At 41.3% G+C, this 27,871-nt stretch overlaps 3 protein-coding genes across 4 annotated transcripts in view; 1 reads left to right on the forward strand and 2 right to left on the reverse strand.

Moving 5' to 3' along the window:
* Nucleotides 1–256: 256 nt before the first annotated feature.
* ipp (intracisternal A particle-promoted polypeptide) lies at nucleotides 257–8,198 on the reverse strand. 2 transcript variants are annotated; one of them, XR_800771.1, is made up of 11 exons: nucleotides 8,127–8,198; nucleotides 7,321–7,733; nucleotides 7,031–7,242; nucleotides 5,966–6,185; nucleotides 5,682–5,837; nucleotides 4,793–4,960; nucleotides 4,572–4,709; nucleotides 3,521–3,643; nucleotides 3,222–3,442; nucleotides 907–2,071; nucleotides 257–438 (listed from the first exon to the last, which is right to left on the reverse strand). XR_800771.1 is itself a non-coding variant. In XM_010797482.1 (10 exons), exons 2-10 carry the CDS (start codon nucleotides 7,649–7,651, stop codon nucleotides 1,847–1,849), a joined length of 1,794 nt encoding a protein of 597 aa, XP_010795784.1. In that variant the 5' UTR covers nucleotides 7,652–7,733; nucleotides 8,127–8,198; the 3' UTR covers nucleotides 561–1,846. The 2 variants fall into 2 exon arrangements, 1 of the variants encoding a protein (XP_010795784.1); XM_010797482.1 differs by lacking the exon at nucleotides 257–438 and having other exon boundaries at nucleotides 561–2,071.
* A 5,222-nt stretch (nucleotides 8,199–13,420) lies between these two features.
* The window catches only part of LOC104967942 (angiomotin-like), a gene marked incomplete at its 3' end in the record, with an annotated part of 27,430 nt that continues 12,979 nt past the window's right edge, over nucleotides 13,421–27,871 (forward strand). The window contains exons 1-2 of the mRNA XM_010797484.1: nucleotides 13,421–14,069; nucleotides 15,043–15,130. Coding sequence (XP_010795786.1) covers nucleotides 14,033–14,069; nucleotides 15,043–15,130 — 125 coding nt within the window. The remainder of the gene's footprint in view (nucleotides 14,070–15,042; nucleotides 15,131–27,871) is intronic.
* LOC104967941 (phosphatidylinositol 3-kinase regulatory subunit gamma) lies at nucleotides 15,282–22,028 on the reverse strand. The gene is made up of 10 exons (XM_010797483.1): nucleotides 21,714–22,028; nucleotides 19,752–19,863; nucleotides 19,547–19,645; nucleotides 19,283–19,463; nucleotides 19,050–19,166; nucleotides 18,804–18,946; nucleotides 18,327–18,503; nucleotides 18,137–18,211; nucleotides 17,859–18,029; nucleotides 15,282–17,766 (listed from the first exon to the last, which is right to left on the reverse strand). Exons 1-10 carry the CDS (start codon nucleotides 21,766–21,768, stop codon nucleotides 17,493–17,495), a joined length of 1,404 nt encoding a protein of 467 aa, XP_010795785.1. The 5' UTR covers nucleotides 21,769–22,028; the 3' UTR covers nucleotides 15,282–17,492.

Genomic DNA, 27,871 nt, shown 5'->3' on the forward strand with positions numbered 1-27,871 from the left:
GCTCTTGTATCTTCTCTTGCACTTTATATGTCGTAGCTGCGATATTCTACTGCCTTGTGATTAATGCTTGTATGCTGCTCATGCTCTTTCTGCATATCATGTATTTATTTTTGCCATGTATATAACTGTCATGTTCATACATGTTGTATGGACTACGGATGGAAATTAGCTCAAAGCAATTGTAAGCATTAAAAAAAAGTTGAACTTTAGCTCAAAGCATTTGTAAGCATTATTTTGTTTAAAATGTTCATCAACGTGCATTGTCCCGGTTCAAATAAACGATTAAATGAAAATGGAGAGATGATATCTCCACGCTGGCCTGGGAGCACCTTGGAACTCCCCAGTGTATTTGGTTGTTGTGGAAGTTTAGGCCTTCTGCTGGATCTGCTTCCCCTCGACTCGACTCCGGATAAGGGGTTGATGATGGATGGATGGATGCTAGAGGGAAGAGAACCCATCATTTTGTGTTTGCTATCTATCTTGCAAACAATGGTCAACTGAGTATCCTTTTTAACCCTCCTTTGTTATTATCCTAAATTAAACGAGGTCCACCCACTCTATAACTCTTTGTGAAGTTTATTCAGCCTGAAAAGCAACCACTAAAAGATGTTATGTAACATTGTTATTGTGCTGTTTGCAAAGGGAGAACCGTACATGAAAGGAAATGTTAATGTGCAGTCAGCTTGCAAATGATGGCGTCAATTACCATGAAAAGGTAAAAACATTTCTACGTCTAATAATTATATTGCAATATCGTAGTAATGTCAGATGCCACTGATGAGTGAAATGATCTAACACTCTTTTCGAGTGTACATAGTGACTAAGAGGCACTATTATTAACAGAATCAAATGACAAAAATAATCCAGTGAATATTAACGGTGGTGTGCTGTTCAGGAATCACTTACCATGGAACTTCGGTTCCATTAATACAATAGGCTCAAGTGGTTTGATCAGTCTTCCGAGTAGCAATTCACTTAAACATTTCTTTAAGAAAAAAGGAGAAAACACAAACATAAAAACAGGGCTTTCACATATTGTCTAAGGAATGTTCCACGTAGAAAGAAAAAACTCAGGTCCGTCCATCCAAAATAGGACTCCATTGCTGTGAAAAAAGGTCCTTATCACAGGGATCGCTTTTTCTTTACATACACAACATGGGAAACTGATTTTCTTGAAAAAGTGTCAAGTGGATAAAATTGTCACTATAAAAATTGTGACAAAGGCAAGTAGCCGTTTTGGCCGTTTTTCGAGTTTGAAATCCGCTGTCATGCCTGATGAATGTGAAAAGAAACGTGTGACCTACGGTGGCTCATAGGTGCAAACACGCTACAACGGCCAAAACAAATGCAAGTTAAGAAACATCTCCACCAACTTGACAACACATGCGCAGCATTTACTAAAAGCGCTATGTAGACGAAACGCTGCAAGAAGCTCCAAACACAACGGAAAAGGAATATGAAGTTGGCCAACTTTAACTCTTGCAGAGATAGTCCGTTTCATGTGCAACCTGTCACCATTTGAGATTCTTGCAGCGATCTTTTATGTTCAGTACTTTGTATTTGCAGCGATCTGTTTACGCAGCGCTTTTAGTAAACGCTGGGCATGTCAAGTTGGTGAAGATGTTTTTTTGATTTGCATGTGTTTTGGCACATTTGTGTTTTATTTGCACTGTTTTTGAAACTACAGCACGTTTCTCCCAATGGAAACGTTTTAGGACGTTGTAACGTGTAACGTAAAGTATTCGAGGCAAAAACACACTTTTGTGTTCCTTAAGGTGCCACTTTTCTTCAGTTTATGCTGTTTGTAGGAGACATGGCTGTTCACAGTGTGAACATTTTTAGCTTCTCAAAGCACAGCCAGCCCTCCGTCACAGCGGCTGGTGATCATGTTGCCCACTTCCGTCCAGGTATCCAGATGAGGGTCGTAGATTTCCACCGAGTCCACCGTCACCGGGGCGGAGAAGTCTCTGCTGGCCGCCCTGCCCCCGACGGCGTACAGCATCCCGTTGACCGCCGACACTGAAACGCCGGCACGAGCAGTGGACATTGACGCCACCTCCATCCATTTCTCCTGTAAGAACAAATGTTGGCACACAGATATAAACAGGATTGGGGAGTAACGGATTACATATAATGGGATTACGTAATCAGGATACAAAAAAGGTTAACTGTATTGCCTTACAGTTACATTCAAAAGAATAATCAGATTACTGCTAATTTTTTTTAAAGAACCAGAGAAACTTCAACCACATATAAACATTGTATTTTAAATTCATGCCTGGCTGAGTCGGCAAAATGAAGCAAAATGGACTCCAAGCTAGCAAAATATTATACATAAATCTTAAAGGTCCCATGTCATGCTTTTCCGGTTATTACCCGTCCCCTTGTGTGTTATGAAGGTTTGTATGCATGTAAATGGGTCAAACACCCTCAAAGTACACCCTGTAGCGAGTAAAACTCTAACACAGAAAAGACCTGTCTATGCTGCCCCGGAACGCCTCGTTGGAGATTTCTCTTTTTCCCGTATTTCTTCCGGGAACCAAGTGACGTAACGACGACCCCATGGACCAATTGGTCCAAATGGACCAATCCGCGGAGCCGTTCCGTTACGTCCGCGGAGCCGTTAAGTCCGCAGAGCCGTTACGTTACACACACACACTCAATCTTTTCTCAGCTGCAGCTCCGCCGATTTCTCCTCCCTGAGATGGCGGGACGCAGCGAGGCTGCGGGTGTGTGTGTGTGTTCGGGCTGGGCTTCGCTGTGTCTCGCAGAGGGCCACTGGGCTCACAGGGAGGGGGGGGGCAGGAGCTCCAACAAGCCGTTTAGGACAGAGAGTGAATACACATACTATACAGAGATGCTGTATGAGAAACCAATGTGAGTTTGGAATATTGCACAATATAAATCCATTTTAGTATACCTCAACAATGGAATTATGATCAGTAGAAATGGCCATGACATGGGACCTTAAACAAGCTGGTAGTGTAGTATAATAGTCATCAAGGCGCTTAATGGTTATGCTCGGGGTAACCCTGAGAAAACTTTTATTTCGATTATGGTTTTGTTTTCACACTGAGCAAATAATAAATATATATTCTCTCTTGAATATTAACACAACAGTAGAGCATTCATTTGAAAACGTCTAAAATAACGTTTAAGAAAGATTTGTTATTTTGAATTGTTTTTAAGGTATTACTGAACATTAATTGATCCCGCTTCACCTCTTCTGGACAGTACTTCTCCACCGTGTCCAGTGCCCCCAGCGCCTCATTCCAGCCACCCACGGCGTAAATGCAGTTATTGAGGCAGGCGACGCCCACGTAGGCCCGACGCGTGACCATTACGGGGAGAGCACTCCATCGGCGAGAGATGGGATCATACACCTCGGCCGAACGCAGCTCCATTCCCTCGTCACTGATGCCTCCAATCACGTAAATAAAGCCTGGAAGGAAAAGTAAAAAATTCACTGCAGTGTCATTGTTCGCACTTTAAATAACAAAGAAAAAGGCTATGAACACACCTTGTAGCTCACAGCAGCCGAAGTAGTACCGTGGGACGGCCATGCTTCCGATCACCTCCCACCGGTTCTCCTCTGGGTCGTATCGCTCCATCGTCTTCCCGATCTCCGAGCCAATCCAACCACCTGCAGGAGAACAGGAAAAAATATTCAGCTTTTGCTTTTTTATGATGTTTCCCAAATTGCACTTGTTATGTACGTATTTATTATCATTGGACTAAATTATTTGGTTGAAATTGTACAGCTTTTCATTGTCCCATGTTTTGCACTCATGTTATGCTATTCTATTGCCAGGGGTGCACATAAGTGGTACGCAGGTACGCATGCGTGGCAACAATCTGAAATGCGTACCGTCACTTGTGTCACAAAGCGCATTTGCGTACCGGCGTACTTGTGAAGCTTTTCCAGAAGGCGGTTAGATCACCGGACGACAGAGTCGGTCTCCGTGTGCACAGACAGGGCTGCTGTTAACGTCTGTACAGCAGCACTGCGCTAAAACAGCTGATCACAACTGTTTTGATCAAAGGTTTTTGTATTTTTACCTCCAACTTATTAACTTTTTTCTTAATTATTTCAGTGTAAGGCTTAAAGTTGACATGCTTATTAATATACAAAAAGGTCTTTATTTTCCTCATACTGTCTATGCTGTAGCACCTCTATTCACCCTCTGTCTGATGTCCTGCCCTTTAACCTATCACATACATATGTTGGTGCGCTAGCCAATATAAGCGCGAGTGTAAAATAGTGATGTCATTATGTTACGGAAGTAAATAAAGGAGTCTAACGGAGGCGTTTCAGGCAGGGGGGGAAACTTTTGGATTTTAGCCTTTGCAGACCATTTACATGCACACAAACTATATAACACACTACAGGAAGGGGAAAACCCTCAAAACCATAACAAAAAACCTTTAAGAGTCCTCCTTTTTTCTTAACAGCACTTCAGGCCCTACCTAGAGTTTTGTCAATACATTTTATTTTACCAAGAACAGCTACACGACTAATAGATTTTGTGACATTGTGTGTTTGACAAACATGGTGCTACTGTGGCATTTACCAAGTGCATACAGAGCTCCGTGGCAGGGGCAGACGCCAACCCCACAGCGCGGGAAGTTCAAAGACGCCACGGCGGCCCACTGCTTGGTCACCGGGTCGTACCTCTCAGTGCAGTCGAAGATCATCGAGTCTTTCTCCCCTGGGGAAACAGATTCTTTCTTACAGACTGAAGACTGTTGAGGTTGTTTAATTCCTGGGTTTGAAACACAACAGCTCTCTCACCTCCCACCACGTAGATCATGCCCTCCAACACGGCAACCCCCAGCCCGCTGCGGGCCTGGTGCAGGGACGACACCGTCGTCCAGTACTGGTTGAAGGTGTCGAAGCGCTCCACACAACTCAACGCGCGGCTGTCACTCCAGCGGCCGCCCTGCAGCCGAGTGTAGCCCCCTGGGAAGAAATATAGAGATAATATGGCATTTCAGAATCAAAAGTCCTTTATCCCTCCATAAGTGGGGACATTTACATTGTTACAGCAAGGGGTGAGTGCAGAAAAAAGGTGTAGACTAACATTGTTATATTTAGTTGTACTTATTAGTTTGATGGAGACAACAGAGATACTCTTTTACGGTACGTCCACCGTCTTGCCGGTGGGCGTGTCTGGCGTGCGACCAACAACCAATCACATTAATCTCCAGCCCGGACACACAGGCACGCGGTTTGATTGGCTAGAGCTTGTACTGACATATGATTTGATTGGCTGACGCTTCCGTTGAAGCTTGAACAGTTGAACTTTTCTCAACTTTTGAATCGAGCAACGGAGGCCAAGCAACACGACGGAACCACAATGCAGTTCGGCAAAGCCTGCCGTCACCCCATTCAAAGTGAATGGGAAGCGTCTCCGCTGTCGTGTGGACGTACCGTTAGGGTTTGTAGATTGTTACGTGTCTATCTGAGAGAAAACTCCCTCTGGAGGGAACACAGAGATTTTAGCCTTTGCAGACCAATTACATGCACAAAAAACAATATAACACACTACAGGAAGGGGAAGCCTTGAAAAGCATCAGGGCCACTTTAACAAATGTAACAGAAACTGTTTCTGGTGTTTCTTATTTAGAGGAAATCAATCAGGTGAATTTCGAATGTTGAAAAAGGTCATGTGAAACAGCACCTATAGCATAGAGGTATTTTCTGGCTTTTCTTCTGGGTCTCATCTTGGCTGGTTGGAGCTGGCTGTACATCTTATTCTCTTTGGGAGACTTTGTGACTTCAGTGTATTCCTTAAGAAGAGTCTGCAGTGCCACCCGCAGGCTGAAGTCGGTAATACCTTTAAAAGCATTTCAAGATGTTGTTAACAATGTAGCTCTTAATCAACGTTACAGCAATATTGTGAATGGTACATCAATACATGTGTAAGATATAAACGTTGGGATGCCAAATGTTATGTTCCCTCACCCTCGATGTACTTGAACAGTCTCTGTGGGGACAGCAGAGGGAAGCGCACCGGCTCCAACACCTCCACTACGTGTTTTTTCCTCTTTGCCATGTCTTGGAGGACCCAGTCCATGGCTGCCGTGAACACCTGGTACTCATCCTCGATCCTCAGCTCTTCACTTTTTAGGAGCCTCACCAGCTGATCCTTCGACAGGCCCCTGAACTCATCGGTCACACACACCTAAAAGGAAGCAGATGATAGGCAGAGTTGAAATGCTTTCATTCAGATTAAATGCTGATGGTCAGAAAAAAACAGATTTCATGTATATCAATCTTCGATTTACAAGAAAAATAAGGAACAGATTTTGACAGAAACACTAGGGATGGGAACTGGTTCCAAATTGTCCGATCCATTGTAATTGTAGCGCTCTGAGGTTTTTCATTATCTTAAATCATATGCCAGCATGTTTTTCTGACAGTTTTGTGCTGATAAATATCTGCGGTATGACGTCAGAATCTGTTTCTACGCAACTTGAACTACAAACAAATGGGAGTCATTGCGTAGAGGAAGACAAAAGGGGAAAAAACTCATACTTTTTTCACACAAAAAAATGCTAAAGTGTTACTTGTGATGTCTGTAAAATTGGTGTACTGTATTTTAACTAATGTTATAAGGCAGAAATTCAACACTGTGTCCAGACTCAGAGATGTTAAAACAGCTGTGGTGACGCTAAAAAAACCTGTGTAGGACTACTGTCTTTCATGTGAGAAAATGTAACCTACATTAACAGGGAAATAGATATAGAAACAAACTGATAAGTAGAATAAATAATGGATTTTGCATCAATCAGAGGTGTTAACTTGAGTCAGATTCGAGTCACAGATTTGATGACTTAAGACTTGGCGGCGCATTAAGATTTGATAAGGGCTTCAACATTAGTTAAGGGCTTTCAGGCATGGCCTGGGACTTGCAAAGACTTGATTTGGACTTTCAAAATAAATGACTTGGTCGCACCCCAGGTATCAATAAAGACAAATATTATCCCTGTCAGAAACAGTGCCTCTTATTATTATATTGTCTCCTACCTCCAGAAAGTGAACCTGAATATAGTTCTCTGTGAATTCCAGCATCTCCATGCAGGCGATCTGCTCCAGGAACTGAAAGATGCCCACACAGTTGGACGGGTCCATGTGGCCCTTGAGGAACCCTCCGCAGATGGACACCACCTCATTCAGCTGCAGCATGTCAGCCGCCACCATCAGCTCCTGGACGTTCTCCACCGTCACACTGATCACGCCTGATAGGGAAGCAAACATGATATAAAACAGATCTGATGGAACATGATGATGTGGGGAGTATCAGAGGAGATGCAGACCTGTGTATATGAAGTCCAGGAGAATCTCAAACACTTGAGTCTCCACTCCGAGGATCTGCACCTCCTCTTTATCCGCCTCCCTCATCCCCCCGGAGAACAGAGCGGAGAAGTAAGGGCTGCTAGCGGCGAGCACCAGGCGGTGGACCATGAAGACCCGGCTGCCCACCTTCAGACCCACATCACAGAAATCTGTGCGGAGCCGCATCTTGTTCATCTGGGCCAGGATGAGTCTGGCGTAGCGATCTGAGGCCAGCAGAGCCTGTTCCGACGCCTGGTTTGCCATGACAGCACCACCACAACAAGTGAATGCTGACATGGAGGTGGAGGACATAGCAGCTGGGGCAGGTCTGTGCTAACATGGAGGCCAGTATTCCCAAACCCTCCTCTCTAATGGGTGTCAGCATGAAACACACCTGCAAGACACACAAGCTCATGCATTAACAACAAAAACCACACTTTGCTGTTGTGTAACAACACAACAATGAGGCTTAGTCAGACATATTATAAAGAATATGCGTTTACAACGGACTTCCTTGCTTGTCTCTTGCTAAAGTCTTAGTGCATTTATAGAGAAGTTACTGTATATTCCTGATGCTATTATTAGCTATTAAACATTTAACAAAAAACGACGTTAGCCAGACGTGCTAGCCAACACAGACAGCCATTCACCCATCATATTCATCAGTTTAATAGTCCACTGAAATGAGACAACTTTACCACGAAACAACCCCTTCTATAAGAGTACAAATTCACGTGTATTGGGGGGAAAATATATGAAATCCAGCTTGTTTTTAGCCGTGACTTACCCATAAGTTTACTGATGAGGATGCAGGCAACTTCCGTCGCCCTGCAGATTGTCAACACATCCTCCACGATCGACTGCTCTGGTCTGGCGGTTGGATGTGTCCAGTCATGACTAGCCGATCCCCGATAGAGGTACTTTTTTTTTCTCCACTGACCCTTGTTGTCGGCATGTCCGTCCTGAGAGACAGAGCTTAACATGAAGGTATGAGTTATTTAGCCTAAGTTTGAATTATTTTGTGCTTCCTTCCTTAATTTTGGCCTGTTTGACCTTAACTTTCGCCAGGTTGGTTGTAACACACAACACCAGATGGCAGTGTCGCCTTTGAACAAGCAGCTAAACAAATGGAAGTCCTTGACAACAGCCACAGAAACCTGTACATTTACATTATCATAGTATTCATAGCATACCAGCCCCCAGCACAATAGTACTTTTTCAGATACAGCCAGCCTACACTGTGTTAAAGGTCCCATGTCATGTTTTTCCGGTTATTACCCGTACCTTGTGTGTTATGAAGGTTTTTATGCATGTAAACGGTCTGCAAAGTCACAAACCCTGAAAGTACACCCTGTAGCGAGTAAAACTCTTAACACAGAAAAGACCTGTCTATGCTGCCCCAGAACGCCTCGTTGGAGATTTCTCTTTTTCCATTGTTTTCTTCCTGGGTACAGTGACGTGCCCATACCCAAACTGAGCCATTGGTCCGAATGGACCAATCCGTGGAGCCGTTACGTTACGTCCGCGGAGCCTCACACACACACACACACACACACACTCAATCTTTTCTCAGCTGCAGCTCCGCCGATTTCTCCTCCCTGAGACGGCGGGACGCGGCGAGGCTGTGAGGCTGTGAGTTTGTGTGTGAGCACACAAACAAACTATCAGCCAGGCTGCGGGTGTGTGTGTGTTCGGGCTATAAATCTATTTTTAGTATACCTGAACAATGGAATTATGATCAGTAGAAATGGCCATGACATGGGACCTTTAAACTGTAACCTCATTGACTGGACACTTGGCCTCTATGAGCTAGCTAACATACTCTTAGCAATGGGTAGTCCAGTTTGTTTTAATCAGTGGCTTGACATCAAATTGGATTTAAATATAATGTCGGAAACCTGTTATTAAACAAAATCTAGCACTGCTTGGGCCTGTCAGACCTTTCTGAGTTGAGGTGAAAAACACCAGTGACAGTTACAGAAAAAAGTCCTGTAACTGTCACTTGACTTGTATTTCCTGATATGTCAAAGTGTCACCCAGGATCTAACAGCCATTGTACTGTACTAGAAAATATGTGGTGGCACCAACTTTGGCAAATTAAAACTCAAAGACAGATATGTGCCAACCTGGCAACTCCCGTCGCCGTGTTTAGTTACATTTCCAGCTTTTCCTTTTATGCTAGAGGTGATCCTCCATTGCCATTATCTTAACTAAACAATAAGCTCATTGGACACAGCTTAAATAGACTCTAAGCCAATATAAGGCAGAGTTCACCCTTTCAATTGACGCAGGGCTCAACAATTGCCCGCTTGCCCAGGGGCAAATGAAAAGCCAAGTCAAGCTAATAAATCTAGAAACTCATTTGCCCAATTTGGTGAGTTCTAAAAAAGAATAAAGTTGAGAGATGCCAATGTGGGAAAAAGACAAAGTCGAAGCTGAAGCGTAGGCAAGCTATTGAATTATCCTGGAAACACACTATTATTTAGGTGGTGTAAGAGGATGTGGGTGAAACTCCACAAATAAATAAACAACTATCGGGGCAAGTACAAATGTACTTTGGGCAAGTCGATTCCAGACTTACTTGCGTAATGGGATAAACAAACCCAAAAATAGCTGTGAAAACCTCATAAAAAGCAAACACTAATTGGAATGTCCCCCCCTTTCTTTGCATCCAAATAACTGAAAATCTAGTCTTGAAATGTCCCTTTTCATTCCCGAGAGACTATGGAGATTTTCAGAACTTGAAAATAATTATGATGACATGACAGCCTTCCCTTAAGTAAATAAATAAATAGCGTTTAATGATGAAGTAAAACAAAGAAAATATACGTTTATATACTGCCAAGATCTGTCATATTCAGCTTTCAATTGATCTTACCCTGAATAAACTTGAACCTTTTTAAACCAAGCTATATAAATGTTGATCAAAACGTCTTAAACTTAAATATTAACATTTTCAAAGCAGGATGTTTTCTTTATCTTTTAATCAGGTTAGTTTTTTTCTCAATGGTAGCACAAGCACTGTCACTTTCCACACAAGCCTGAGGTGTGTTAATCACATTACGTATTTTTAGCAGTCGTGAAGTGATCAGAGCTGTTTTGCAATTCAAGAGCCTCATTAGTTTCTCATTGAAGTTTGAGTACAGCCACTATTCATCAATGGACCGTACATGCTATTGAGGAACATACATGTTTTCTACAAGTCCAGGATGGTAATATGTCCATGGGACGTTGGTATAAATAACTGAGACATTTGTTGTTTGTGGCTTCTGGCTTTTTATATCAAATCAATCTTTTAAGCAAATTGACATTGCTTTAGGTGTTTAATTTCCGATCTGAACATGTGTCTTTTTCTTTTGCCTTTTGTTCTTTAGGCTGTTGCCCGGGCAGGTGCCTCTTGTAAAACAGGTTTTAGTAAGTAGGTGAGGTGTTAAAATAAATGTGAAAGTAGTGACACCGCCTTCTTTTGGTTAGAGTTGTTCTGTTACAGTATGATTTTTTTATTTGTAGTCTTTTTAAATGTTTGTGCTTGTCACGAGCATGAGGATTATTTTCACCAATAATAATATCCCTTCACTGTGGTGATGGGAGCAGTACGATTTCCCTGCTCCCAGAATCTCTAATGTAGTGGGAGAAAAAGGTCAATAGTGTGAGGGTCATCCTATGGAAAGCGGTCACCATAATTACCATTCGGGTTTAAGTGCAGGGTATGTCTGACTTTTTCATCAGGGCTCTGTTTTCTTGGCTAGACGATGCTTTGACCAGGAAAGAAAAACATCATGAATGAAGCTTAAGGCTTCTTATGGGAGTAGGTAGAGTTCAGCGTTTACTGACTACTTGGCCATCAAACCAGATAATGCAAAACAAGTCATTAAAGCGCTCTGTGGAATTATTTTTTATTATTTTTTCCATGATATTGCGCACAACGTATACTCGAAAAATCTCTGTTGTATGATGAATGTATTCAATTTTCTGTTGTTAATACATCTTCTTTCTTATTTCTAATATCCCTCGATTGTATTTCAAATGGTGTCTTGTACATTTTTGTTCTTATCTTGCTAGACAAGGCTCCTTTCCTCACCTGACAGGACTTGTAAACTGCGTAACCCTTCTTTATCTTGGCTTGGTTCACCACCTACAATGTACATACAGTATTGTGCTTTCAGACCAACCTGGTTTCTGATTTGAACTCTGAAGCTTCTCTGCAGTGTTTCAGCCCTTTGCAAAATTAGTTTGCTGGCTATGTGCCTGCTGGTTCTTTTTTGAATCTATTTGAGATGTGAACTCCTGCAGTGAGATTGTCCTGAGAGCTTAAGGAATACAGAGGTTCTTCTTTTATTATAGGTATTTTATTTTATATACTTTTTTGGGTACCACTTTACAATAAGACTACCCTTATAAAGGGTTTACGGATAGTTTGTAATTCATTTATTAATTAGGTTGTGAACACTTTATAAATCATTAATAAGCTTTTATATGACATGAGATAAACAGGGCAACTGTGAACGGTTGCTTGCCAAATAGTGAGCCCACATTTATCTGTACTGCTAAGCCTTATATTGGCTACTTAGCTTACTTCATCTTCTTCATCAGCCAGCATCCTTGGTATCTGTAGTTCACTGAATTGATTCACTAAGTAGCCAATGTAAGGCTTAGTCATCTTGCCAAATTGTGAGCCTGTGTTAATGTATGAAAACTAAGTTAGAACTGGTTTATAAATGGTTCTTGATGATTAATAAAGTGTTTACAACCTAATTAATAACCTAATTATAAACCCTGTATGAATCCTTTATAAGGGTAGTCATATTGTAAAGTGGTACCCTTTTTTTTTACCTGTTTCAAAGCAATGGGATCCTCTTGCATTCCGTGTCTTTTAGGTTAGGTTTTTGCTAATCTTATTTGGTTGCTGTTCTGAATTGGCATTTTTTTTTAATGGTTTGTCAGCAAGCAGTATAATGTTTTCTCATTGTAAGATCTAGCTCAGTGTCACCTCACCTTTCAGGGTGATTTCAGCACCTTACTTTGACTGTTACAGGTAAAAATGCTCTTTAAATATGTAGGATGCCCTATTATTAATCATGATAGAACCACTTTGGGTCTAAATAACACAATCAAATACAAAGGTGTTTGCTTTTGGCCCATGGTCCACCATTATATTTCAGTTTAGGCCCTCCATGGAAAAAGTTTGTGCTCCCATGTTTCAAACTGGTTAAATCCAGGGTTCATGATACAGTGTAATCTTAATTTTTCTGTAATTTAGGACACAGATTATTAATGCAAGAGACACACTGATGTTTGAATTGGGTCAAAAGGATGACATAAAGCTTAAAAATCCCTATGGGCTTAAGTGTTATTATCCTAAATATTTTGTAGAATATGTAGTAATCTGCTTTCAAGGTTTTGTTTAACCACTACTGTACATTGGTCCTTATTGTAAGTAATCAGATATGTTGTGATCTTGCCTATACTTTAAAATGATAGCAAATATATATATATAATAAAATAGTGCCTGAAAAGAAAAAAATGAAATATAGGCCTATGTTAAAAACTTTCCAAGCATAATTTCAAACTTTTTTAATGTGAATCATTTAACATAACTCCTCCAGGTTTTGAAACAATGTTCTGTCTTTATTTACTAGTTTTTCAGTTTTGCCATTACCTTTACAACCCAATAACATGAGCAGCTATATTGTAAAAATAAATAGATACATTAATTCACACATATGCACGACATACAGACTAACTGTTTTTTAGAGAGGCTTCAAAGAAAATGTAGAGCTGGTATGTTAAATGGTTCAGTCTGTAGCCTACATGCTGCTTGGCAGGCAACAGCATCGCTTGCCTTCAGCCTATAAGCCAGCTATAATGTGAGCTAGTAAAAAAGAGGGGGGAAAAAATCCCTTTTATCGATTCTGCCTCCAACATAGCAACTGGTCGCTGATTGGCTGACGTGCTGCACGTTCCCGGCTTCCCATTGGCTCATCGGGTAGCGTGAAAACGTTGGTATCGGACGGAGACAGAGGGGAGGACAGACTCGATTGGCTCAGGGCAAACTGAAAGCGAAAACCTCTTTCCTGAGAGCCTGCGAGACAGTTGATGGTGTGTGTATTTTAGGCGTGACTCCAAAGGTAATTCGTCCTGCTGCCCCCCCCAGCCAGGGCTTAAATCGAGAATTATAAAGCAAAATGTCTATGAATTTAAACGACCGAGTTAGGAGACTGAGGGGTACCGACAAGGAAGAAGGAAAGGGAGGAAAGTAGAGACATACTGTGTATGTGGAATGAGCAATAAAATATGTGGGGGCTGGGCTTTTACATAGATTAAACCCATTCAGGGAGCTAAGGAAAATAGGACTTGGCAAGCAGTGTAAGCTAAATTGCTGTGAAAGCAAATAGCTTTGGGGACAAGCTAGGTGGGAGTGTGTTTCAGGTCAACGGAAATGTAGCAAAGGCCTAGCTTGACCTTTTCAGCCTTCATTCTTTTATACCATCCTGTACATGAGCTAGAAAAATGCACTGTTTCCTGCCCCTCCTCTTTCCCTGTCTGTGTGTACCCCACACACTTTCTCTACCCACTCTCCTTGTCTTTTGGACACTCACGAAGCCTGACTGAGTCAGCGCTGCTGGTACACTCTGTCCTTTCCATCTCCTCTGCATCTGGTCCATCTCTTCTGTCTATGGTCCATCCTAGCAGATGCTTGCCTGTCCACCAGCTCTCTTTGCTGACACAGGTAAGAGGTAGTAATCCATTGCCTGGAACTGACGCTCACCCAAGCACATCCATGCCCTCTCCACCTCATTAATCCCTACCTAACACACACCTTATGTGATGGATGAAAGAGGCCACCTGTTGCTAGGTCACGGAGGACCAATGGTGGTGTCACCCAGGGTTGTCCTCATCATCAGTTGCTATATCATGGGTTAAAACAGGTTTCTCATGGTAGATGGTGCTCAAGTTAATAAAATAAAAAAGTTGTGGTGATAAAACTTAACTACGATTTCAGCTCAGTTCTAAATAAAATGAGCAATTGCCAAATACACGTGTCTGTAGCAGGTAAAAATGTCATGCCCCCTGTCAACATGGCATAGGGGTGTGAGATGATATTGATACACTTGAGTATTGCAATATTATGATTTGTGATACTAAAGTTATTCCCTAAAACACCTGGTTAATTTTGAATAAGGTTTACATGCAAAGATTCAAATTGCAAAAAAAGTAAGACTATGTTACAGTGATTGTGGTAAATGCAAATCCACTGTTCTGAACATGTTTTAGATTGTATTCATATTGTGGTTTGTTCTATATTCTGGGACATGTTTCCTAAAAACTCATTAAGAAAATCGCAATCTATGATTTATTTTATATTTCTGCTGTCTAACGAGCTCTGTTTAAAATTCTAAATCATTCTCAAAGATTTAATAAGTGGCAGACAAAATAAATGGAATATCCAATAGAAATGTTCATTTAAGAGCATGATAAGAGACTAAACTCAAGCTGCTGAAGCTTGCTGTTACCCAAAGTGGAGCAGCATTCTTTCCAGAAGCTTCAGGAAAGTTGAGTTGAACAATGCTGGACGTTATTAGTGAAGAAAGTTTGATGGATTGTTTTGTAGTGACTCAACGGCGGCCCGGCTGAGTAGGGAAAGGGCCTGCACATATCCTGCTATTGTCTTATCGCTTCCTTTCTCTTCCATCTGTCCACAGTGCGTCCTCCGGTGCCCTCGCCGCCTCCTATCTCTGCTGAACCAAGGATAAGCTCATCGCACGACAATGGCTCCACTAGAGACAGGAGGTAAAAACCAGATAACACCTTGTCTTGCTTTGTATTTTAACATTTTTGCTACCCAGGTGGAAAATGTTTTACCCCAAATGATAAAAAGGTTAGACATTTCTTGGACATTAACTGTTATATACTGAGAAAAAAAAGCAATGGATCACGCAAGTTGACAAAACCCTCATCAGTTTATTGTCTTTCAGCAAGAAAAAGGTCAGGATCTCACATTGCTTAGCTTCACCCGAGGAGTTTCCTCAATCCCCCAGTGGAGTTATATTTTTATAAGAGGCTTAATCACGCTCCTTCCATAAACCAACCTCAGAAATACATTTTACAGTTTCTCTGTACAGAGTATCTATTGTCCTCAAACTTGAAAAATGTGCCAAGTTCAACATGGATTCCTTTCCTCTTAAGCTATGTAGGCTGCATGTCATGAAAAACATTCATAGCTCGAGCAATGCCACAGTTCAAGTAATGGAGGCAGGATACTTCCGGACCTCTGGCAGTTCACACAAACATCGGAGGCCACATCATACCGACACCACCAAGGAGAGTGCATTTTTGTGGCAAATGTCAACCTCTCATAACAGCATTACCTTCTCCACCATCATCATCGTCAAACGTTGCAACAATAGAAACACTGTTGGATTGCACTTTCTTCTAGCTTTCATCTTGTGGCATGTTTATAGAAAAAATATATATAGAATACAAAAAGCTTATACTTCTTTGAGTAACAGAATATAACATACAGTACTTCAGATTATGTTTTGATCAGCACATCAGCAGGTGTACATAAATTGCCCTCCTTTTTGCCCAAATGCGATTACGGGACTCAACGTAAGGGACGAAGTTTTGCTCACTATTAAGTGCTTTGGTCAATGGTTATAACATTGAGTATGCTCTTACAATGGTATTCTACAGGATGTTAATGCTACATAAGTATCCACTGTATATGAATGTCTGTTACGAAAGGGGCAAATTGTCAAGATGCACCACGACTTTTTCACATATTCACACGTGGCATTTACCCAGAAAATGGTTTGGTCCACCAAACCAGTATGCCGGAAACAGCCTGTTTACAGCACCATTTATCCCCCTTCACAAATGCACTAAGTAGTAGTAACGTAATTATTATTCCGGAGCACGCGATGGTACATTTTAAACACAGAAAAATATTTCCTAAAATCACACAGATTATATTTTGTAGAGAAAATAAAGTTGCGCAAAGAATTTAGGGTTCTATACACTTAGTTTTTCAAGTTCACATAAGGGCACATTGGTTTAACTGATTTCCTCCCTCTTAAATCTCTGTGATTGGACACAAATTCATTCTTTCTCTTATTCTCAACATCTCTGCTGTGATTAGATCTGTATGTGCGTTCAATTTGTCACAATGGCAGCAAATCAGAAAACTGGAGTAGGTCATTCCTGATTGGCTTTTGTGTCTCCAATCTGATTCTTACTCTTATCAGTTACTTAGGGAGGGGGGAAGCATGATAAGCAGCTCTAAATAAAGTTTTGGTGACGTGCCTATTTTAATGAACTTTAGTTAGTTTGTCTTCATTTATTAGCTTGAAGCTAAGCTATCTTGGTTAGGCTGCTAGCCAGCTAACGTCTGCCGTTTATGCAGTAGCTTATAGGCTTGCTTCGTGATTGCTAGCTACACGGCTAAGGCATTGTTAGTCTGGAGTCATGTATTGGCTTCAATATTTCAATTAATTCATTACATTATACAACCTGTCGGCAATCTTATAAAACAAGAAGCGGTACCCTCTACTGTTTAAATGTACGCAAATGTGCAAAACAGAGTGAAAGAGGTTATTATTGTATGCTTATGTGGATATAAGCATTTTTCTCTTTCGCTCAAATTAGAAATTTCTTTACATTTCTCTACTGAATATAATGTATGTGGTAGCTTACTTTTCTGTGTTCAAAATGTTCCATAACACACTCAGAAATTAGCCACAAATATAACTCCATAATAACCAAATATATCTCTAAACTATTTGTCGGATTTTCTGAACTAACTAGAGAAATGGACATCTCTAGCAACATCAACTCTGCTTGTAAAAGCTAAAGTTAAACAAAGGTGCAGCACCTGATTTCTCTGGTTTTCAACATCCCTACCATAAAATGTGTCCATTAAACAAATGGGAATAAATGAAGTACAAAAGAAAATATTAAAAGCTTAAACAGTCTCTTTGAAAAAAACAAAACCAAGTTCAAGCTGACATTCAAGTTCCAGTCCCACTTCAATCTGTGAAATCCCATTCACAAAACCGATGGAATCACTCTAGTGCAAAACTTTACACGATGCACCTCAATGCAGTCATTCTCACAGGATACAGTAAACATGTCCTTTTGTCTCTTTCCCGTTGGATTACATTTCTGGAGCGGCAGGCGGGAGCCCCGACGTGTGTTTTGGAGTCTGTAATAGTTTGTGTTCCTCTGCATGTTGGGAAGGCGTGGCTGCAGCTTTGGCGTGAACTGGATGTGTCAGCCGAACATCCAGGGCATCATTATGTTGCACTAAGGAGTGCAGGCGATAGTGCAGGACAAGTTCTTTCAGTGAGCAGTGGGCGTCGTATGGCTCTGCAAATCCGTATCCGTGCGGTGTGCTGTAGACCATACAATGCTTCACTTCTTCATTAACGCTGTAAGAAACAATAAAATGACATCGATGAGTGTCAGCTCAAGATTCGTCACAAATACATCTGATATAGTTTTCCAAAAATGTTATACTCACACAACAGAGCAAGCGTAGCATCCCTGTTTACTGCTCTCGCGGATCAGGAACGTTCCGGGAGCTTTTCCTTGGAGCATCTCCTCGGCCTGTGTCCGGCTCATTTCACCAACAAACCAATTTGTCTCCTCCTGATGTGGCAAATTCTTCTCGTCTCCTTTTAACACATAAGTGCTGAAAAACAAAACAAAAGTTGTATTGTAACACCTCCGTAATCTCATTTTTAGATTATAAGAAGCATTCTTGAACTTTGTTTCCATAATTAATTAGTTGAAACGTACTCATCAAGGCTGTCACTCAGAAGCCCCAGCCAGTCGTTTATGCGTTTCTGCCTTACGCCTTTGTGATTTAGCCAGCTGCAAGGAGAGGTGTAAACAAAGGTTTTGCTTTAATACAGAATACTACTTTACAGAGCAGCTTCAGAATGTATTCCCACCGACAGCACAAACAATACTCTGATAATTGACTTACTTGAGGTACAGGTCTCTGATGTTGCGCAGCTCTATGAGGTCGGGCCGCAAGCTGTTAATTTTCCTGTCCGTCTCTCTGTAGTCCTCCACCTGCGTTCTCAAGTCTTCTTCCAGATGGATTTTGCTGTCGTAGATCTCCCCTAGACGACACTTCAGCTTCTCATAATTTATCAAAAAGCTAAAGGGGGGAAGTAAAAAAGAAACACCGGTCAGATGGCTCTACATGCAACCATATTACACAATTTTAGGTACACTTTTTGGGACGATAAAAATACAATAAAAACCTATAAAGCTGCAAATATTATTCGATTAGTTGTCAGAAGAGAATATCGTAGTGCATAAAACAAGACTTTTGATAATGTCATCTTGGGCTTTCGGAAACACAAGTTGACATTTTTAAACATTTTGAGACACGTTATAGAGTGGACAACTTATTTGATATTTACTGTAGAAAAAAAACAACAGATTATTAACGTACCTCTCCAGATCTTTGTCGGCTCCTTCGGACTGATTGTTCATTTCAAACTCCTCTCCATAACGCTCCTGTTCGCGACACTGCTCCTCGAAGATCAGCATCGTCTCGTTGAAGGCCTCAATTGCCGTTCGTTTCATTTGGATCTCCTGAATCACAAGGAACACATCCATTCAGAAAATGTCTACTTTTTAAACAAGTACTGATGTTACCACAAATCCATCAGGGTTAATTTAATACGTTGATTTTTACGTGTGAGGTCTTTGTGAAAGTTTCATAAAGGTGATCAAACTCCTTGGACTTCTCTTGATACTGACAGTGAACCTCCTTTAACTTTCTTCCAGCGACATCTACATTATCCTCTTTCACCTGTAGTTAACAAAAAATACACTTAAATTAGTACAATGATCACGCTATTAATACTTTAAAAAAATGTCTGACTGTCAAATTTGTCAAGCAAACATAACATAACGTTGCTCACTAACCTGCTGGAAGCGGGACACAGGATTGGTTAGCATTAGGTCCAGTGTGGCGTTGTACTCCACCAACGGATGGTGCTGATAGTGCCAGATGAGCTCCACTACTGATATGAACGTGAGGGGGTCCGAGAAACCGTACTTCCCATCACGGTGGTAGATCTTAATCAGCTTGTTGTGCCCGTCTTTCCTGAGAACATGAACGGCAAAAGGAACACGATCAGATTATTGACGTCAAGTAAAATGTGATGTTATGATTAGATCTTTTTTTACCGTAACGTCAGTGTGAAGTCTCCTTGCAGCTTTGTGGATGCGTCACGCACCAAAAAGGAGCCATCAGGTGTGTCCCGGAGCTTCTCATTCACCTCGTCCCTAAGGGGAAATCAGTTAACAGTTAACGGATGTAACATACAAACGCGTTAAACAACAACACATACTTTGAGAGAATGATGGCGTGTTTGTAGTGAAGATACCTTACCTGGTTACATCTCCCCAGTACCACTCTGCGTCCTCTATGGTATATGTAGGGGGCGAAAGGCAGTTGTTGTTCATGGTGGAGGACACTGGCTTTGTTGACCTGGGAGGGAGAGCTACAAGCAAAATAGAGGACAGATAGGGTTAAATATCAGGATAACGGTTTCTTAGAAAGAGCTCTATCAGAGACTGTAAAGCATTAATCTAGTGTGAGATCACCTTTTGTTAACACCAATATTGCAATAGAGGATATGCGCATGTATAAGTAAGTGTTAAGGAAATGGTGAACGTTTGCTACCCCCCACCACCACCAACACACACTCTGTCATACCCCTTTCTTGGTGGAGCCTGTCATAATCTGAGGACAAGCCCAGGCATGTTTCCAACATGTATCACTCGTTAAATCATTACCAAGTGTGGTCAGCACTAAAAAAGGGAAATGTGGCAGTTATTCCTCATTTACGAGCATTAACAGTCAACAAATATGGAACAAGTTTTATTTTATTTTCCATAGATTCTCTGCTTTTAAGCGTCGAGTTGCCTTTGCATCTAGCAAAGTTTGCAGCAGCCATTGCCTGGCACTGCCATGAAGTGCATGAAAGGCATTTAATAAACCATAAATTACATTTTGAGCCCCTTGGATTACCCCTTCCCATCGTTATAACCATTGCACGCTTAAAGACCCTTCTCAAGTTTTCCGTCAAACTTAAAGGAATAAAAACCTGTGAGTCTGGCTTAAAGCGTTTTCCTAAAAATGAAAAAGGAGGGCAAACCGCATCAAGAGGAGGTGAAGGGCGATATATTTCACTGCAGGACAAAAGTGCCTTTCATGGGGCAGTTAGGGAGAATACAAGAGCACCCTCAGAGAGGAGAAAATGTGGGTTTCTCCCACCATCCGCTCTCCGATTTTCTGACCTTAAAATAAACAAAAGGCAGGTGCAGCAGCACAGTGGCATGCACGAAACGCAAAGCTGCGGCTCCTGAACTCAGCAAAATTAAATCTGCACACCTTCCCCCTTTCTGTTTCCTGCCAAGAAAGTCAACAGGCTTCCAAAACCCACACGCACATACCAGCACAGACAAGAGCCACGTAATTTAAGTAAAGAATAATACCAAAAAAGCAGTTCTGCACTTTCCATAATAGCAAAAACACATAAAAAGCTAACACTTGAATTGACACTTAAACGCAACAGCACATAGCCTACCTTAAAGGAACAATGAATTGTATCTGTATTTTTCTCAATTGTATCAACTGTAGTTTTTTAAAATACTCAATGTATGGGTAAGCAATTTTAATGCGCTAATCAAATGAAATTAGCTTTTTTTGTTTTGAAGAAGAACCCATAGCAGTGCATTATAAGTGTTATACGCCTTTGTAATAACGCTTAGGTCAAATTACAATTATGAAGTGTTGGTGAGTTGCCGGAGTTAAGTCATGAGACGAGCTGTCTAGTCTGCTTGCCTATAGCCTACTTTGAGAGCTAGCACACAAATTAACCACGGCTGGCTGCAGAGGAGAACAAAGCAGTCGTTTCATGCGGCGCTCATTAACGCACCCTCAACTATATTCCCTTTCAAAATGCAATCTGTACACCGCCATACGCCTTCAGCAAATCGCTTTTGGTTCACGAGGACAGGCAAAACCGCCATGCATTTGTGTCCCAAGTTTTGTCACAAGCGCTGGGACAAAAGAAAAGCCACTGCGCCTGGTCACAGAAAGGTATTACGTAATTGGCAAGTGAATTGCGCTATGCATGCCTGGGCAAAGCCACTGGGGGAGCTCAGGACTGAGGACCTGGCCATTATAACGTTTTAACTAACACCTGCATAGCATTTGTGGAAATGTCAGCTTTATTACAGATATTACGCAACATAATAGCAGCTAAAGGAGAAAGCAGAATATGTTTTTTCGACTCCCCCCCGAATATAAAAAAAAGGACAATGGCTGCCTTTAAACTTAGCCTACCTGGTGCTGCTTGATCCATTTCGATGTAGAATAGACCTTCGGGAGGATAAACCATTCCTGTTTCAAAAGAGTAGTCCAGGTTGCTGTCTTTGCGCGTAATACAAAAGAATGCACGTTTCTTTTGCGGCAAATTGAGTCAATGCATTGGCAAACGCCACGTCCTACATAGATGAGGACAAAAAAATCTCCTTCGATTCCGAGTCCATGAAACATCCCAGAGTCCTGCGGTGTGTTCTCAACATATCCTGACTAAAGGGGTTATTTCTGACACATCGGTTGTCAGTTCGTGCCTTCTCGCGGTACGGCGGAGCTCTACTTTACTTCATCTCGGAAGTGGAGCGACTTTAAAGGGCTGTTCGTAACATCATCTTGGCACCGTCCAAAATGCTCCAACAGGAGGGGGGGTGTCTTTTTTATACATGATTCGTCCTCACATAAAACAAACCCAGTTAAGTTTATATTTCATATCCAAACAAAGATAATCTATTTTAAGTATATTATGCAAATGAATATTGTATAACTTGAATTTAATCCATAGATACTGCGTATTCCTCATCCGTAACCCCCTTAATTGTAATGGAACATTCCAGACCTTTTCATTCAGTTCTCCTCAAGCTGCACTGTAACAGCTGAACAAATCTTTGCAGGGCATGAATGGAAAATAAAAACGTAGTCTATTATATGGAATAATTTAGAAAGAACACAATCTTACATATACCATATATGTTTTAATATTCACAACAAGTTATAATTAAATTATTTCCTGCCATTTAAGCTTTGCGCACATTTACTGGCGTGTGAATAGGTTGCAATAGATGACATCATGCTTTAGGCTCTTTGATAATTCAAGTGTCTTCAGCTGTTCGGCATCCAGAGAGCACCAGACTTCAACCCCTTTGTCTGAGAGGGGACAGAGTTGCCTGCCTATTTGGCAACTGTGTATTATATTCTCGTTGAGCTTGTCAAACATGTTCTGCAGCAAAAATGGAACGTAATTATTGCTGCTCTGACATCGACCTGTTCAAGACACGATAGGTGTTACCACCTGTTAACATCAGGTTTTTTTTTATGGTGACGCATTCTGCAGTTTCTTTCTTCATACGCCAAAAAAAGGATCAGGATTATTATTTCCTTTTGCAATTGTGTTGGATGAATACATGCATTGTTGTTTGTTCATGACACATGATGACACTGCACCATCAATTTAAACAACCAAGGCCTCCAACACCAGCTGACGTTAGTGGCTGCAGGGAGAGTGAAACAAGGCCGGCATGGTCAGAGGTCTGTCTCTGTTGGTGTCCAGGCGTTTATGGCCGGTCCCCTTTTGACCCAAGGACAGAGTGTCAGGGAATTAATTGCCTCAAGCATTCCTTTTTCCCATCAGTAAGACGATTCTTTCCTGGATCCAGTCAGTGCCAATGAAACGTCCTAAACCAACTTCCATGATGGGGCCATATATTGGCAAGAAAGCAATGCTGAAGAATGCTGATCTCACATGTACAGAAAACAAAATCAGCAGGTATTTCAGTCAAATATTTGTTTACATTTAACGTTAACATTCTTTTATTGTATTATTTGCATGTTGTGTGCAAATGTTGTTTACACACAAGCAAACTTTCCAAATGGTAATTTTGGGACATGACACGACAGTCTGGATTTCCATTGGTAATCCTCTTAAAAAAATTGGCAACCTATTTGTGGCCTTTGGTGGCTTTCAAAGGCATCACTTTTTTAACATATAGGTCAGTGAACAGCAAAACGTGCACGTGTATGTATAGGAAGGAATTTAGCTGTCGAAGCAGAATCAAGGCAGACTGCTACTTTGATTTTGTATACCAGGAATCAAAAGTGTATAGGTTAACTGATATCACTTTAAATTTGTTTTCTGTAAAGTATCCAAAAATGCATATTGTCTTGATTGCCTACCACTTATAAAAGTGAATGTTTAGTGGCAGATGTTGGCATGCATTATATCCACCATTTGACATGTACTGTATGTAATAGTGCAGGTGTGTGTATGTGTATGTTCTCTTGTGTACTTTCCATGTGTTTCCTGCTTTAAGAAGCCCTGAGGCCTGTCACGGCATGTCACTTGGCTGCTTTCCACCCCCCCCCCCCCTTCTGGTGATGGAAGAGTACAGCCTTTCACCTTTGTCTTCTAGGCCTGAACTCTGTGACGCAGTTCTCCAACTCCACCTCTTTAAACTAAGGCTGTCAATAAATTACAACGGTGAATCAAGTTGATTACATTACATGCTGATTAATTAATCGCTTTTAATCCCATTTCTCCCATTTTGCTTGGAAAGTCCCCTGAAATGAAGATGTCTCGACTCAAAAACATTACATATTGTTTGCACAGGAGTGAATTATTGAGAAGAATTATCACAAGTGGCATTAGAAATCTTATTATTTCTAATCATGTTCGGGTGGGGTGTAGGAAAACCCGGTAACAGGGAGGGAAGCCAAAAAAGTATTCATTTTCACCAAACACAGAAAAAGCCGATTTGAACTGTTAGGTGACTTTAACACATTTTCGTTAAAAATAAAGACTGGTGCTATCAGAGGCTCAGATCTGAATGACCGCTCCAGGTAAAGCGTCAGATTTTTGGAGCATCTTCACAAAGTTGAAATTGTTTGAAATATGTTGCCTCATAAATATTACGAGACCCTAAAAATGGGGATGAACGATATTAGATTTGTTCCAATATTTTCCACCTGGTTTGGCGTTTATCATCACCATGACCGAAACACACACTCAAGGCTCTCTTGTATTTGAATAAACATATGCGTGCCTACTGTTATCATAATGGCCCACTGGCAAATAAAAACATAAAATACAATTATTTTTCAAATCACATTACATTACATTTAATTTGGCTGATGATTTTATCAAACTCCTAACAACAAGTGCAGATATATTCACTTCAAGCTAGTCATACCATTGTAAGTGTTGGTGAATAGTTACAAGGCCCAAGCTAACTCAAACTCAAATAACTGTTCAAATTCACTATGCAAATTAAGACATAACTACTTCCTCTTAGGTTAATGTAACATATCCACCTGTCATGTTGAAGTAAATGTTTTATTGGCAGATAGATTGGCTGAATTTGTTTGACATATTTAATTTTAAAACCTTTATCTGCCATCCCAGTTAGACTAGAGATACTTTTGAGCATCCCTACACTGAAAAATGTAGGATAGCCTTTGTGTGTGTCCTGTGTATGTGTCCTGTGTATGTTCGCCCCGTTTGTGTACGTGTAGTGACCAGGGTGAGGGAGGGCTGACTTGCAGGATAAACCTTTAGGCTTTGCACCTCAGATCCAGGCAGTCCTGATGGGATCAGTGAAGGCTAATCGTAAGATTAACGGGATAGGCTGATACTGCAAGCCTGCCAGCTGCCTGCTAGCTGATGTGACTCATCTTGATATCCACCACCGCAATATGCCACCGGACTGTGGGAGTGCTGGGAAACGCTGCAGGAGTTTCAAATTAATAGACAGATGTTTCTCTGTGCTAAATGCAGATAACAGTTTGACTGTAATGCTGTTAGACTTACATTTTTGACACTGACCAGCAACTTAGAGTGAATATTATAGGCAGCAAATATTAGGGAGAGTCGTGTAAGAGATTTGGTCATTTATCTGGTCAGGAAAGGAGTGTCAGGATTGGAAATGGAGTCATGGAGAATGGCAAACAGGATTGTTTTTGTGCCCTCGAGGTTATTAGGTCAGTGGTTCAAGTGAACTATGTGGTGAAATTACGGAAAGAGCTTTAATCCCCATGTTTAAGAGTGTTAATGTGTACATGATAGGCCACCCGCTGTCATTGAGCCAGCCACACTAAGTGACAACAACCATTTGTAGAATCAGTGTTATAATCTCTGGGCTTTTTAGACTAATGCTTGTTTACACCTTGTCCACTAACTGTGTCATGGAATTTAGTAATCAACTGTTTTCATATTTCCCGTACGGGGTAACGTAGGACGCGTTTTATCAGGATTTGTTTTGTTTGTTGTGGTAAAAAAAGGAAAATACGCGTAGGCACAACGCGGAAAAACCATGTCAGGAATGAGTTCAGTTTAGCCATGTCGGTATCTGTGTCATGGTCTCGCGCTGTAGCCCTGGGTGAATTGCACATCTCTCAAATCTTCTGTACTGTAGTGTGCTGCTATTCACGGCCATTGAAGGGCTGCATAATGGCCTTGGCAGGGCCTTCGACATTCACCATGGAGAGACTGTGGGGTTTCCCTGATCGGCGGCCAGAACCAGCACACAAAGCACGCAGTAGTTCTGCCAGAGGCAACTCAACTGTGGGCAGAGTGTAGGGCGGCTATGGTCTGGCCCCCAGGACCCTGCCATTGTGGAAATGTAAGTGGGGACAGTGTCTGAACGGCTTGAGTTGGAACAGAAAACTTTGGACGACCAAAACTATGAGCTTCAAATAGCTGGGCCCTGGGAAACATAGCGTGTTCTTTTAAAGGAGGTCAAAGAGAAGCCAGAAAGAGAAAAAAACAAAACAGAAAACCAATGTTTGGTGGATGTCAAATTGGAGGCTACTGTTACTATAGACATCAGAAAAACTGACATGCCATTTTTCCAAACGCATCAGCGTGTGTCTGCCTCTCTGTCGCTGTCCTCTGCACCCGTTGGTCACACACACTCATCATCTGTCACTCCACTCTGCCTGAGCCTAATCTTACTAACAGAGGTGACATCTGAGGTACTCGTGGCATGCCACCAGATAGCGTTTACCAGCCATGTGTCTGAGTTATGCCTACGATGATGATCCTGTGGTGTCAGCGGCCTCTGTCTCAAAGAGGCTTTCCCCACCTCTCTGCATGAGAGGCACGCCAAGTAAAAGCCTGACCGGGAAGAGTGCATGTGTGATATATCAGTATATATAAGTTTGTTTCAAAGGGAAGTACTTGATTATTTTATCATTTTATTATAAGTCGAATTTCAAAGCCAATGGCCTTCTTCTATTAAAGAAATGTTTGCTTTTAAGAAACCAGGATGTAATACTTGGTATGTTTGCGATTCTTACAACTTTATAATGCAATTCACTTACACAGCATTGTCTTAAAAATGGTCAGCTATAAAATGAGTCATTACATATGCTTTTCTCCTAATGACATTACTAATGATCAAAATCTAGCAAGTCAACAACTTTGCCTACACAGCCAAGCAAAGAGCAGGTGCATAAACAAAATACTGAGCAAGATAGCTAATAAACTACCGTAAAAGCTATGTTTCCGTTATGCTGCTCCAATTCTGGCACAACAACGGTGAACACCTGAAAACCTTGTCGTCCTTATCACATCATTACAAATAATAAATAAAGTGCAATTCACTGATTCATCGGTGTTGCAAATATAGACAGCTAAAGCGTTACAAGTGCATTGTTACGCTAATAAACAAAAACTCAAAACACAGCCAAGCATGTATCAAGTGCAACAATAGAAGACATAGCTAGCTAGCTAATATGACGTACTGGCCTGTAGAGGTTACTAGTTTGTTGAGTGGCTATGTTGCCTTAAATGTCAGAAATAATAAAAACATTTCCATCACAGTTTCCAGAAAGTTGGAACTTTGCATTGCTTATCATTTTTAACAGTCAGAAACCGAATGCATTTTTAGTGGGTTTAAAGTTGTCTCTCTGCTTTATAAATTATACATTACTAAATGAAGGAATAAGTGAATAAGTTCTTAAAATTACCCATTTGTACCTATAAAAAACCCCTCTATTACGTCTGACTCATGCGGCCCACTTGCAAATTGTCATCAGCAGAACTTCTTCTGCGTTGCATCTTTATCTGTGACTCAACTATGAGTCTTTACAAAGAGGACGTCATGTGTGTCAGTGAGCAAGGGATTCATGGATGTAAGCTCAGAGAAGTTAAGCTAGTCACCTCACTCTCTTCTTCACACACACACACACACACACACACACACATTTAAACACAACACCACACACACACACACACACAACACACACACACACACACACACACAACACACACACACCACACACACGCACACACACACACACACACACACACACACACACACACACACACACACACACACCACACCACACAATCCCAGGCTTTCATGCAAAGCAAAATTGAGAAGCCGTGGACTCTTTCAAGCCCCTTGCCA

This window comes from Notothenia coriiceps, unplaced genomic scaffold (assembly GCF_000735185.1).
Source record: "Notothenia coriiceps isolate Sejong01 unplaced genomic scaffold, NC01 NC01_scaffold00037987, whole genome shotgun sequence".
In the NCBI taxonomy this organism is placed as follows: Eukaryota; Metazoa; Chordata; class Actinopteri; order Perciformes; family Nototheniidae; genus Notothenia; species Notothenia coriiceps.

Coding starts and splice junctions, on each gene's coding strand:
- LOC104967941 (XM_010797483.1), bottom strand. CDS start 21,768: ATGGTTTATCCTCCCGAAGGTCTATTCTACATCGAAATGGATCAAGCA. Junction 19,646..19,751: donor TACTGGGGAGATGTAACCAG/GTAAGGTATCTT, acceptor ATTTCCCCTTAG/GGACGAGGTGAATGAGAAGC. Junction 18,947..19,049: donor CTTTCACAAAGACCTCACAC/GTAAAAATCAAC, acceptor CTTGTGATTCAG/GAGATCCAAATGAAACGAAC.
- ipp (XM_010797482.1), bottom strand. CDS start 7,651: ATGTCCTCCACCTCCATGTCAGCATTCACTTGTTGTGGTGGTGCTGTC. Junction 6,186..7,030: donor TTCAGGTTCACTTTCTGGAG/GTAGGAGACAAT, acceptor GCTTCCTTTTAG/GTGTGTGTGACCGATGAGTT. Junction 2,072..3,221: donor AGAAGTACTGTCCAGAAGAG/GTGAAGCGGGAT, acceptor TTGTTCTTACAG/GAGAAATGGATGGAGGTGGC.